General features: G+C 54.4%; 1 protein-coding gene across 1 annotated transcript; it reads right to left on the bottom strand.

The window, feature by feature from the left end:
* Positions 1 to 206: 206 nt before the first annotated feature.
* LOC140255448 (maestro heat-like repeat-containing protein family member 2B) lies at positions 207 to 10,646 on the bottom strand. Its single transcript, XM_072343057.1, is given in 32 exon segments — positions 207 to 226; positions 382 to 407; positions 409 to 536; positions 783 to 935; positions 1,411 to 1,520; positions 1,722 to 1,845; positions 2,023 to 2,109; positions 2,403 to 2,495; positions 2,612 to 2,747; positions 3,162 to 3,241; positions 3,555 to 3,677; positions 3,899 to 4,054; positions 4,190 to 4,312; positions 4,504 to 4,623; positions 4,774 to 4,881; positions 5,207 to 5,259; positions 5,649 to 5,790; positions 5,973 to 6,013; positions 6,141 to 6,300; positions 6,482 to 6,589; positions 6,734 to 6,853; positions 7,154 to 7,227; positions 7,313 to 7,426; positions 7,541 to 7,610; positions 7,894 to 7,986; positions 8,516 to 8,659; positions 9,015 to 9,166; positions 9,385 to 9,483; positions 9,640 to 9,805; positions 9,945 to 10,070; positions 10,203 to 10,312; positions 10,622 to 10,646. Coding segments are annotated over 32 exon segments (3,384 nt in total).
* Positions 10,647 to 13,625: the final 2,979 nt, after the last annotated feature.

Below are 13,625 nucleotides of genomic sequence, written 5' to 3' on the forward strand. Positions count from 1 at the left end.
TCTCTACTCTTCTCTTCGGTTCCCTTTGCTTCTCTTCGCTTCTCTCCGCTTCGCTTCGCTTCGCTTCTCTTAGCTTCGCTTCTCTTCTATTTTTTTAGCTTCGCTTCTCTTCCCATTTCCTTCCCTTCTCTTTCCCTTCCCTTCCCTTCTCTTCCCCTTCCCTTCCATTCTCTTCTACCGGCTCCACCGTTGAAGACAAAAATTTCTTATTCTCCTCCATGTCTCACTGGAAAAAAAGAGAGTCTCAAGTTGTGACTGAGTAAATTTCACCTCAAACAGACTTTGAGAAGAAAAAGAAAAGCTGCTGTTTCCCTGGATCCCTCTGACAGAGGCAAGCTACAACTGAGAGCGCAGCAACAGCAAGGGCAGGAGTGACAATACCTGTCCGTCGACTCAGGCAGCCGGGAGAAGCTGCCAACTGTGGCCTCTGCATTACAGCGAGTGAGGATGACCACCGCCCGGAATATGAAGGGCATGAACGTGCTCTGCTGCAAGGACAACGTGCAGCTGCGCAGAATATAGAGGATCAGCAGCGTCTGAAAGAAGAAGGCGAGAAAGAACGACTTGCTGCATCCTTGACCTAGCCATGGACATTCAGCACATGAGCAGTGCCTGTTCCCTTGACATGCTGCCAAGGCCTAAGCCTACATTTCAGGCCAGCCACCCTGTCCAAACCCTGGCTCTGCACTCAGGCTGTGCTTCTTTAGCACAAGAGGCAAACAGCACAAGGTGTAATGCAACAGCCAGAAAGAGTCCAAGGCACATGGAAGAAAGTCACTTACATCCCGATGGATGTCCTTTACATTCAGCTGCAGAAAGGTGATCAGCCACTTCCCAGCAGCACGCACACGCGTTCCTTTGGCCTTCTGGAAGGTGTCCTTGATGGCCATCATGAAGTCTATGGTGTGTTCCAGAGGGAAGTTTCTGCACACGATCTGCGGAGAGATGAGAAGCAGGAGAGATCACATCACTGATCTGCAGCAGCTCTTCAAAACATAAAGCGGTCTTGAGAGCATTCTCAGTGCAGCAGCTTGCCGGTCATTCAAGTGGCCATCACAACGCTCCTGCTGTCCTTACCCTGCTATTCATACCTACAGTGGTTGAGCCTTCTCTCAGCTTCTCCACCCATGGTGTTTGCTTATATGCAAAGTCTACCCCCAGCAGCCACGGTCATACACGTGCACACACTCACATGCACAGCCACACGCACACACATTCATGTCATGGAATCAGCTCCTTGCGCTGGGCACCTGAAGGCCAGACATAGCTCAGAGCCTCCTGCTACTTGCTGAGAAAAGTGATCTCAGGGTGACAGCTCCTTCTGGAAGTGGTGTGAGAGGCGGGGGAAGCGGAGGGACATGCAGAAGCCTACACATTGAGATCGCATCACCCCTTTTTGGGTCCACTTACTCTTGCAATTTTGGACGAGGTCTGGAGCTGAGAGGTGGTGCTGCAGTCATTCAGCCCCTCACACAGGCTCCCGATTTCTCCCGTCTTGATGACTGTGTAGGTCACCTTGTCTGGAAAGAGCCCAGGGAAAAAAGGAAAGTCGTGCTTCTGGAAACGGAACCTCTTTCCACAGAGGATAGACAGGACAGGGCAAGGACAAGAAGAGGGCTGCGCACTCTGCCTCTCTCCCGTGTAAACAGGGCCCCAGCCCGTGGGACTCTGGTAGTGCGGTGAAGGAGAGCAGAGGGCTGGCGCATGCCTGCTCTACTCACCTTGGATGCGGAGAAGGGAGCTCAGACAGGTAACGGCCAACTGACGGGATGTGGGCATGGGGTCACATGTTAGAGGTGCCAGCAATCCTACCAAGGTGCCAAAGTGCTTGCAGGCATCTCCTCTCTGCAGGAGTAAAAGGCAGGAAACACGTTGTAGGCAGCCCCAGCTCTCCCTAGCTTCTCCTGCCTGTGCTTTCCCATGCGGTGGGTGACACAGAATGCACAGCTGGGTTGAACTCGCCTTCCAACTCAGGGGCACCGGGGAGGGAGCCAGGGGCATGCAGAGGGGCTCTTTACTCACCTGAACCTCTTCACAAGCAGCCAGCATCGTGGAGCAGGTCTGCAGGGCTCTCTTGCGCTCCCACACATTCTCTGAAGTCATTGCTCTCTGCAAGACCTAAGGCAGATCATCTGTCTCACTGTGGATGTCTTTCCTTTCCTGCCAACCCTCTCTCTGTCCCACCTTTCCCGGTACTTTCCATCAGGGCCTGCCCTGTGGTTCCACGTGGCCCCCCTTGTGCCTTTCCCCCTGCAGGGCCCATTTCTCTGCCCATTTATGAGCTCGCAGCGAGCTGGCACGTCAGCAGGAGATTTCTCCCCCTCTCACAGTAAACTCAGTCACCAGATCTCTGTCCCTACTATCAACAGGTATCATATATTCCTTGTCCCACAAGTACTCACACGGACTATGTTCTGGAAGAAGCCACGGCTGGACTCTGTCTCCAGCAGAACCACCATGAGCCGGCCCAGAGCTTTCAACGATGTTTGCTGAAGCTGAAAGCAGAAGAAGGGATTGAGGTGTGGCATCACGGCTGCTGCCAGAGCATGGGTCGTGTGTGCTGAGGTAGGTTTCTGACTGAGAGGTGGCCGGAAAAGATAAGGCAGGTTACCTGCAGGTACGGAGCTGCTTGCTGTGACTTCCTGATCTTCAGCATCATCTCCGCTGAAGGGTGCGTCACAATGTTCTTGCAGCACAGAACCAACAATTCATACATTTCCTTTCTTCCTAAAAAGGGCTTCAGCTTGCTGACAGGAGGAAAAAAGGAAGAGAAAGCATAAAGAGCCTTTACCAGTGCTCTCCAGACTGGTTCAGACAACATCAGTTTCTCCTAACAGACAGCTGCAAAGCCAACAGCCCTACCCTGTGCTGCTGAGCTCTGTTTTTAGTTCCAGCAACACCCACCTCCTCTCCAGCAGCAGTGAACCACCTCCCTCTCCAAAGGAAAGGAGACCCCGGGTCTCCCTTCTCTTCCCTGCCAGGGGACAGGAGCATCTGGGCTTTTCTCCCTGCCCAGAACCTCAGCTTTGCTGGGCACAACAGCACAGCCCACTCTCCTGAAGATGCGGCTCCTCACCCCCTGCCCCCTGCAGACCTCCAGGAGCTACCCAAACAGATGACCACCAATCCTGCCTTGCAACCCCAGAGGCTCCCACCCTTACCTCAACTGCTCCAGGGCCAGAATCACCTTGAGGGGCACTGGGGAGACAGGGCTGCCCAAGCAATACTTCTTCAGCAAGTCCTGAAAGTCCCAGAGAGACACTGTCAAAGTGGTAAGTGGCACACGAGAGCTCTTCCACCCGGCCCAGAGACAGACACAACAGCCACACACCAGCCCCATCAATCCCACATTACCCACGGAAGCACTGCAGGATGCAGCAGCTCCACAACTGGTGCACCTAGACCGCTGCTGCCCAGTCTCTGCCTGCCAGCACCCAAGGTCCCCACCAGCTGGAGACATGGAGGCTGAGGGAGACCTCTGTGCCTCCAGGGAAGCGAGCCTTGTGCTACAGCCCAGTACTCTGCTGCAGACAACCCTGGCTCTAAGCACTCACCATGAGGATCTCTAGCAGCTTGCCCTTCAAGGAAGGGTTAAAGCATGCAGAATCACCCACAGCTTGGAAGGCAGAGCTGAAGTCGGTGATGCTCTGCACCAGCGCGAGCCTGTTCTGCAAGACCTGAGGCCCAAGAGAGAAGAATATTCTTTGAACTGCGGGAAGGGCCGAGGGCTGCAAGGGGAACACATGAGGGCAACTCTAACAGAAGGGCTTGGGTCTTCATCTGGGCATAAACCATTCCCCGAGGGACCTTTGGAAAGAGAAGACCCATCTCAGCATCCCCCCTTCATGGAGGGGCTGCAGTGGATTCTCTGACACCCTGGCAAACCCCAAGCTCTCACCCGGCAGCTGCAGCTGTAGAGCAGCAGGATGTTGCCCGCAATGTCTCCCTCCAGGTGGGCGAGCAGTTGTTCCTTGGAGGCTCGCAGTGCTAAACTGCCGTAGGCAAGCATGAGAGCGCTGCGTGTGGCATGAGCTCTTGTGCTCTTCAGCTCCATCTGTGTGGGGAGAAATGCCTTGAGATAGTCACTCAACAGCCCCCAGTGCCACACGATGCACCTGGGCTCCCAAGGCAGGAGCTGCTGTGTAAATAAGATGGAAGAAGGACAAGGTGGAAACCCAAAATGCTTCACCTTCTTGCGTCTCGAAATCTTCGCATTCCGGCCTTTGTACAGCCTGGACGCAAACATGGTGACTGTGTCCAGGACTGTGTGGAAGTTGCTCTCAGCAGCATGGCTGACAAGAGAGATCATTCCCTGCACAAAAGAACAAGGGGCAGTTGGCACAGGCCTGAACCTACTGGCGCGGACAGCCACAGTAATTGGGCCAGTCCTCGCCTGAGGGAAGTGGCAGCAGTGAGGACATTGAAAGGCCCAGAGCAGAGACAGGAGAAGCCCTCTGCCCCACTGACAGACCAGGGCCAAAGATGGATGGAAAGAGGGCTCACCTGGGCCTCAGATGGCTTCTCTGCGTTTGCTTCTATCAGATGCTTTAGAAGCTTCTCTCGGATGTGGAGGACTCTCTTACAAACTCCCAGCACTGTCCCCAGAGCCTTGTACAGGAAAGGCTGCATGGGAAGGGAAGGAAGAAGCTGAGATGTGGCAGCAGCCTTACCTGATGGCAGAGGGCCAGGTGGGAAGGACCCACACTCCCTGCGAGTACTGAGAGCAGCTCAGTACCTGCCGGTGCCCTGCTGGGTAGAGCTGGGTGAACCCACCTTTTCTCCAGAGCTGCTGGGAGAGTTGCTCAGCCACCGGCTCAGCTCACAGCTCAGGGCCTCAGCCCAGGCCTCATCCTCCATGGTCTCTAGCGATGCCCTCAGGAGCTGTTGGAGAACAGGAGAAGCCAATGATCCCTTGCTCTTTGCCTCTTCCCTCATTCTCAAGTTGCCGCAGCCTTCTGGGGAGAGCTGCCTGGATGAACAGTCCTTCTCCCAGCTGCCCCCAGCTTTCCCTCCCATTAAAGCTGCCTGCCTCTCTTCTCATGAGACCCTTCTTGGGCTTGGGACAGAGGCAGCACTGCAAAGGCATGCAGCTGCTCCACAGCAGTCTTTGAGAGGCTGTTCCTGTCCAGTGGGGGCTCATGTAGGAGCAGGGCTCCTGGAGGCAGGCAAGCACTTCTCTGCACCGGGCCTCCCAGCAATGCTCTACCTTCAGCAGACGGCACTCCCACTCCTCAGAGTCCGGGACGCTCTCATCTTTCCCTGCACAGCAACAGGAAGCAAAAGACCTTTGATTGGGATCAAGCCACAGAAGAAGAGCTGTTGCAAACCACACTTGGCCTGGGCACTCAACACTGCTAAGCTGGGACCTGCACCCCTTCCACAGTGACCCATCCCTCCCTACAAACACTGTCCCCGCAGGAACACAGAACTAACTGCTCCAAGACTGCTGTCTCAGGGGACATGAAGGGCCCGTCTGTGTTCTTGAACGGGCAGATTCCTGGGAAGAAATGTCCCCGAGTCTCCCTGGAATGGGAACAGCAGCAGAGCAAGTACTGTGCTGCAGGCAGTGCTTTCCCTCTGCCACAATGCTGAGCTGCATTTTCACTCCACCTCCCTCCCTGCTTCCTCCTCTCCCGCCAGCACTTTACCTTCAAGGCACTGCAGCAGCAGGGGGATCTCAGCAGCCCACACGGCCCCCACAGCTCTGTGGATCCTGCTGTGGAGGTTTCGCATGAGCAGCAAGGCAGCAGCTTGCAGTTTGCTGCCTGCAAAAGGACTCCCTGCAACCACCTGTATGAGATCAAGAAGAAGCAAGGTCACAACTACAGTGGGAGAGAAGAGCAGTGGCTTCCCCAACAAGGGAAGCAGCTTGGCTCAGCCCCGGCGGGCAAGGAGCATCCAACAGCTTTGCCCATGTCCAAGCTGCTTCCTCCTCATGGGTCATGGCACCAGGCTCTGAAGCATCTACTCACCAACAGGCGTGCCAGCATTGTCTGGGGAGTCAGCAGTGGACCTGCGAGGAGAAAGAAGCGCTGAGTGAGATGCCAAGACACTCCTTGTACTGTCTCATGTACCTCCGCTATCCCTTCTGGGTGCTAACACAGGTCAGTAGAGCTTACTGGGGGAGTTTCTGCTCCTACCTTGAAACATGGAGTTGACAAAGTGGGGATCCAGTTCTTCTGCCTCCTGCACCGTCAGGTCCCCTCTCTCAGCCAGGGCTTGGACGCAGCGGGAGACCGGGATCAGCATGCCGGTGTACTGGGCTGGCACCACATACAGCAGCAGCCGCGGCCACAGGAGCTGGAGGGAATGAGGCAGTTGAGCACGTCAGCATTCCTGCCTCTGCTCAGAGATGAAGAGGACTCTGTGAATTTCTTGTGTGCTTCAGAGCACGTTGGAGGACAGACCAGGGCTGTTGTAATGAGACGAGGAACACGTGGTGCAAAGGCAAGGGACGGCAATGTAGCAGGGTGCGACTTACTTTGGACATCCCACTCACAGAGACATCCAGTGATCCCAGGATGTCCATGCACAGCCCTTGGAGATCTCCTTCTTCCTGGGCTTCCTGGGCAGAAAGGTCTCCGGCTGCCTGCACAACAGTGTTATTGAAACGCCAGTTACGTTCCGTTCTCAGGAGCCTCTCATAGGCTCAGGTGTGGCCCCACTGGTGTTTCTGTGCCAGCCTCTGAGCAGCACGGGTCTTCCAAAAGAAGATGCTGCCCACTGTCCTTACCCTTCTTTCTGTGGTGCGGCTGAACTCACTGAAGATGTGCCCCACTACATCCAAAGCTGAGCAGCTCCAGGCATTAACGCTGAGCACATCCTTGATGAAAAGCAGAATGGCCCTCCTCACCTGCCAGGGATCAATTTTGGGTGTGATTTTCCTGGTCAGATGGCAAAGGGAAGCCACCTGCTCATTGCAGCAGCCCTTCGGGCATGAGCAGAAACAAGAGCCTTGGTCCCTGAGGTGAGGGCCAGGCCTTAGCACCAGGCTGTGCAGGGACCTGCCTGCTCCCCTCTCCCTGCTCCCCCCACAGGAGCCATCACATCACAACCATGTAGTCTGTGCTCCAGGACCTCTCTGGTCACCCCAGCCCTGCCCACGTTGGCAGCAGTATCACCACCCCGATAGCGCTTTCCCACACCAGCTCACCCGGGTCCTGAGATCACTGCTCAGACACTGCACAGCCTCTGCAACCTGGGGCAGCTTCGCTACCATAACGGGCTCTGCAAGAGATATGCAAAAGCATGCGTGGAGGTACAACCCAGATGGCAAAAGGGACCTCTGGAAGTCCCGACCCGTGGTACTAACCATCAGAGCGAGCCAGAGCACCGAGCAAGCCCAGGGCTGCCACGCATTCATCCTCCTTCTCAGTGCCTAGCTGCGACTGAAGAAACAGGACTGTTTCCTCTGGGCAGATCTGGGCTGCAGGGAGAAAATCCCGCTCTGTGTTAGCAAGAAACTCGCACCCATTTCTGGGTTTGTGAGAGAGGTTTTGGCCAGGGCACCACCAAACATCGCCAAAGCTCCTCTCCTTACCCTGCAGCAGGATGCAGTGGGTTAGCTCCGCTCTATCAGCCTCGCTGTGCTGCTTGGTGTTGGCAGAAAGCTGTGGGAACAAGGTCCATTTGAGGAAATTGCATCAGCATTGAGGACGGAAAAGAAACTACTGCCAGCTCTTGTCACCCTTAGCACTCTCAGGCACAGGACATCATACAGACAAAACTCAGCTTGCTCCACAGCATCCTCGGGGGCAAACACACTGCTCTGGAGCAACCACAGGCATCCAACAGCTAAGGCTGAGCAGCTGTCAGAGGCTCGGAGCTCTGCAGTCTTCCTGAGACTTGGCCAAGAGGGAAACTGCTGTGGGCACAAGGATAGGCTCCCCTTACCTGGTAGAACATGGCACTGGTGATGGCCAGGTACTTGTCCTTGGGGATGACAATCTCAATGCCCTCTAAGGCCTCCATGAAGATAGTGAGGTTCTGCAAGAGACCAGGAGAGGAAGGAAGGGCTGAAGCTACATCTAGCCACTTGGGAGCAGAGACACTGCTTCCCAATAGAGTGTCTGCTGGGAGAAGCTCCCACACAGGCGCCCTTGTTTGTCCCCACTCCCAGCAGCACCAAGAGAGTCTCTCTGCTCTCAACCGAGCCCTGTTTGGGCGTCCTTTGCAGGAATTTCCCACCCGGCAGCCCTCTTCTCCCCCATCAGATGCAACTGGACGTGGTCCCCCTGCTTGTTAGCACACAGCTCTTCAGGCACTCCGAGCCCCACGCTGGTGGTGGCAAAGACTCCCATCCCCAGGAGATGGGCCCCAGTGACTCCTGGCTCCCTTCTGGCTCCTGTCTGGATTGTTCCTTCCTTGACTGAAGAGCTTAGAAAGCCTCAGAATTCCCTTGAACACCTGTTCCTTCTTTCCCCGAGGGCTCCTCGCCTCCTCCCTGCATGACCCTGTCCCCTCTTGGCACTTGCACGGGCCCCACATCCACGCTGAGCCCTGCACAACATCTCACCTTGGCCATCCTGCAGGTGTCTTGGACCTCCTGACACTGGTGCATGAGCCAGAGGAGCTGCTCCCAGACACGCTCTCGCTGCAGCTCCTCTTGCAGGAGGGCATCCATCGTGGCAGTCACAGCCCTGAGGATGGTCTCTCTGTCCTGGAAAGGGATAGCAGAGGCCCAGCATCAGGTCTGCCCTTCCTACAGAGAAAGCTTTCTCTTTCCCTTCCCTTTCCCCATATCCCTGTACCCAGCAGGAGATGGGCTCACTCTGGAGGGCACGCAGGTTTTCCCCACACCCTCATCCCCAGCTCTCCCTGCCACAATGCTGTGACATGCAGCTGCTCCCTGGCAGGGAGATCCAGCCCCAAACACAGAGCCACTTCAGGGCCCTTTGCAGAGCCAGCCCACTCCCTCTCATCACCCCTCTGCTCTCAGCCTGCTGGGCACAGACAGAGCTGCCAATATGGATGTCCACATTGCCATCCCGGGCTGGGAATGCAGCAGAGCTCACCTTTTCTTCCTTGCAGTCCTGCCAGTTCCTCAGCACAGAGCAGAAGAGCTGGTAAAGATTCTCACAGATCTGCTCTTTCTCCATGGCAGGCCAAGGGCATTGCTTTGCAGAGGACAAGTGAACCTTGACTCCTTCAGACCACTGTTTCACAACTGAAAAAACAAAATAAATCGAACAAACAAAAAATGCATAATTAATTAAAAATAAATTTAATAATAAAATAAAATAAAATAGAAATAATAATAATAATTTAAAAAACAACAACAACAACAACAACAAAACGTAAGATAAAGGGGAGTCCCAGAGACTCTGCAGCAGGGTGAGATGCAACAGCTGTCCTGAGCCCCCCTGCTCTGCTGCTGGCACTCACCAGTACAAACGATGGACAGGGTCCGGCCGCTCTTCACCTGGTCCACCACACTGCGCAGGCCAGCCAGCGTCAGCCGCATGAAGGGGATGCACTGTGTAGCTGCAGAGAGGAAGGAGAGATCCAGGGTCAGAGACTCAGCAGTGAGGGAGAAGCAGCTGCAGCACTGCATCTCCCAGCTCAACACAGATTACATGTAGAGGGGAATGACCCCTTTCCCCAGTTATCATTGATGTCAGGAGGCTGAGGGGACTCTACCATAGCTACTGAACAGTTTGCTCAGGGTGATGAGCACAAACTCCTTGGACATCTCCCCTGTTGCCTTCAGGTGTCCCTGGAGCTCGGCCATCACCAAGCTGAAGTGCATCCGGGCCAGAGCCACCAGGACGTTGCTGGCAGCCGTCCTCACGCTGTCTGTCACTCCCTGAAAAAGAGTCACTGGTGACACACAGCACAGGAGGCTGCCTGAGACCTTCCCTTGGGAGGGCTAAGCCACCACTATCTGCCAGCAGAACACCAGTGTGGGCAGGTGGCTCCCTTTGCCTTTGGGAGTGACCCCTCACCTGGGCTGCTGTCAGGTCCTGGGACACCTCTGCCAGCAGCCGGTTCACCACTCCGCATGGTGGGCGGCCGTCGTCGTCTTCCCACAAGACGCTCTCGAGCTCGTAGTAAACCTGAGCTCGGTCACCCTGGGGACAGGGATCAGTCACACTCACTTTGCCCGCTGCCACCCAGCAATACACCAGTGTGCTTCTGGGGCCTGGCAACCACGGGACCACTGGGACAGGGCAAGGATTGATGGTTGGATGCCCCCAGCTCACCTCCTGGTCTTGCAGGCGCTGCAGCAGCAAAGTCACGCCACAGGAAGGAAGAGGGCTCGCCTCCCTGCGACGCATACATCTGGGCATGCAGCCCACACAGGCGAAGAGACCTGAAAGAGCACAGAAGCTGCTGCTGGTGTTGCTTGGAGCCAGGGCCAAGCATCCAGCCAGCTCTGAGAGGAACGCTCCTCAGTCCCACAGCGTGGGGTGAGCTGTTCTGGCACGTGTGTGGTCAGCTGGGAGATGGGAGAAAGAGCCTTCCCCTTGCTGGGGTGCTGGGGAAACTACAGTGGGCGGCTGCATTCAGCAGATCAAGGACAGTGATGCTAAACATCACTAAAAAACATCCTAAACAGACATTGGTGGCACACACGTGCTCAGGCAGCATCACTGTGTCTGGAGAAGTGGAGGGACCTCACCTCGAAAGGCTCTCAGCCGCTCCATCACTGCAGGAAATCTCCAGATAGGCACAAAGCTCTCTCTGGTCCTCTCCCTGCGGGTCCCACAAGAGACTGAGCCACCGCTCCCACTGCTGTCACAACAGCTGTGACATCACACCAAGGAGTGCCACCTCACAGCAAGCAGGGGAGCCTTGCAGGCCCCAGAACACAGCATGGCTTTGTGAGGCACTTGGCTCCAGGGTGGACATGTTCTGTGACCAAGCAGGGATTCAACTCAGCTTGTGAGGGAGAATCCCTAGCAGCATGCAGCTGCCGGATACCATTGCCTGGCATTGTCTTAGTGACTGGGGACTCCGTGTTGGGAGGCACTGAAACCCCTACCTGCTGCCCAGACAACCTCTCCAGAGAGCTTTGCTCTCTTCCAGGGGCGCATGTCAGAGACATTAAGAAGACACAAGAATAAATAAATAAATAACAGAACTAAAAAGCATTAGGAAAGAAGTTTCCTAACTTCCTATAAGTAGACATTTCTGTTTAATTTGATTTTTCAAAAAGAAGAAACGTTTCCCTTTTTTCTTCTCTGCTGAACCTTAGAAGTACAAAGGAAATGCTTGATTTGAATTCATTTACTTTTATCATTCACGTGAGTGCATCTTGACTCAGATTTCTCCTTTCTTTCTTTCCATCTTTTGCAATCCATTTCAAAAACAAGGGTACATTAAATTCCTATCAAAGTGATTTCAAATGCAGAAGAATCATACAGTCACAAAGCCACGGGGTTGCTGTTTTATCTGGATGTCAGCCTGACCGACGTCCTGCTCAAAGCAGGAGGGCTCAGCACCACATCATCTCTGTCACGGCTTTGTCTAAGTTGATCTAGAACACCCCAAAGGACAGAGATTTTATCACCTTTCTGGGAAGCCTGCCCAATGCCCCATCACTGGTGGCTTCACTTCACCTGACATTCAAGCTGAAGCTGGCCTACCTTGCTGCTGCTCGTTTACAATGTATCTATCATCCTTGGCTCTGTTCCCTTCCAGTGGATGTATGGAACTATTAAACTGTCCCCCTTAGCCTCCGTCTCCAGACTGAAGAAGCCCAGTTCCCTCAACATCAAACAGGCCACGTATCCATCATTCCAGATCATCTTCTAGGACTGGGTGCCTGAACTGCACACATTAAACTAATTATAAATTCACTGGTACTGAAAAGGGAGATCCGTTTTCTTTTGATGATGAGACATCATTCTTTTAAGGTCGGCCACATACAGCTTTTGTTGCTTATTCAATTGACCCATAATCAATCTAGTGCAGCTTGCCAGATATTTCCATAGTGAGATACAGAGCAAGGGTGAGTCTCTGAAGTGGTTGCTGAGGCACGAGTGATAGTATCCTCTCCTGCCAAAGATGATCAAATGTAACAGCCTTTGTTGTGTTATTGTGTCACAGTTCCCGCTAGAAGCCCTTTTGATCGCCGAAGTCGCCTGACTCGGAGCCGTCCCGGTCCGATCAGCAGCGACTGACCGCGGGGTTCAAGGGGGATCTCGGGCGGTTCCTGCAAGCAGGGAACCCCCGGCCTACAGGAGCAGCCGGCAGCTCTCGCAGGAGCCGCTGACGCAGCGCGTGGGCGTTGCCTGGCAACGGCAGGAGATTTAAACGGGCACAGTAGCCGGTAGAAGCCCTTTTGATGGCCGAAGGCTGCTGATGTGGTCTGCTTAGACTTCAGCAAAGCCTTCGACACTGTCTCCCATGCTATTCTCCTGCAGAAGCTGGCAGCCCGTGGCTTGGATGGGTACACTCATGTCTGGGTAAGGAGCTGGCTGAAGGGCCAGGCCCAGAGAGTGGTGGTAAATGGAGTTAAATCCCGTTGGAGACCTGTCACGAGCGATGTTCCCCAGGGATCGGTGCTGGGGCCTGTCATCTTCAACATCTTTATTGATGACCTGGATGAGGGCATTGAGTGCACCCTCAGTAAGTTCGCAGATGACACCAAACTGGCTGGGAGTGTGGATCTGCCTGGGGGTAGCGAGGCCCTACAGAGGGATAGGCTGGAGAGCTGGGCCTAAGCCAATGGGATGAGGTTCAACAAGACCAAATGCCGGGTCCTGCACTTTGGCCACAACAACCCCAGGCAGCGCAATAGGCTTGGGGTGGAGTGGCTGGAGGACTGTGTTGAGGAAACGGACCTGGGGGTACTGATTGATGCTCGGCTGAACAAGAGCCAACAGTGTGCCCGGGTGGCTGATAAGGCCAACGGCATCCTGGCTTGTATCAAAAACAGTGTTACTAGCAGGAACAAGGAGGTAATTGTCCCCCTCTACTCGGCACTGGTGAGGCCGCATGTCAAGTACTGTGTTCAGTTTTGGGCCCCTCACTGCAGGAAAGACATTGAGGCCCTGGAACGTGTTCAGAGGAGGGCTACGAAGCTGGTGAGGGGTCCGGAGCACAGGCCTTGTGAGGAGTGGCTGAGGGAGCTGGGATTGTTCAGCCTGGAGAAGAGGAGGCTCAGGGGAGACCTTATTGGCAGCTATTAAAATGATGACTTGGTTAAAACAAACAAACAAACAAACAAACAAACAAACAAAAACTCTTCCACATCATAGCCAGGATTCTGGTATTTAATTTATTAAATAAATAATTCAATTTTTTTAGCTCATTTTCTCTTCCCCTCCCCTACCCTGCCCTCCCCTCCCCTTCTCTCTTCTCTCTTCTCTCTTCTCTCTTCAATTCTCTCTTCTCTCTTCTCTCTTCTCTCTTCTCTTCCCTCTTCTCTCTTCTCTCTCCTCTCCTCTCCTCTCCTCTCCTCTCCTCTCCTCTCCTCTCCTCTCCTCTCCTCTCCTCTCCTCTCCTCTCCTTTCCTCTCCTCTCCTCTCCTCTCCTCTCCTCTCCTCTCCTCTCCTCTCCTCTCCTCTCCTCTCCTCTCCTCTCCTCTCCTCTCCTCTCCTCTCCTCTCCTCTCCTCTCCTCTCCTCTCCCTTTCACTTACCTGCCCTTCCACTGCAATCTCCTTTTTCTCCTTCATTT

This window comes from Excalfactoria chinensis, chromosome 1, assembly GCF_039878825.1.
Source record: "Excalfactoria chinensis isolate bCotChi1 chromosome 1, bCotChi1.hap2, whole genome shotgun sequence".
Taxonomy (NCBI): Eukaryota; Metazoa; Chordata; class Aves; order Galliformes; family Phasianidae; genus Excalfactoria; species Excalfactoria chinensis.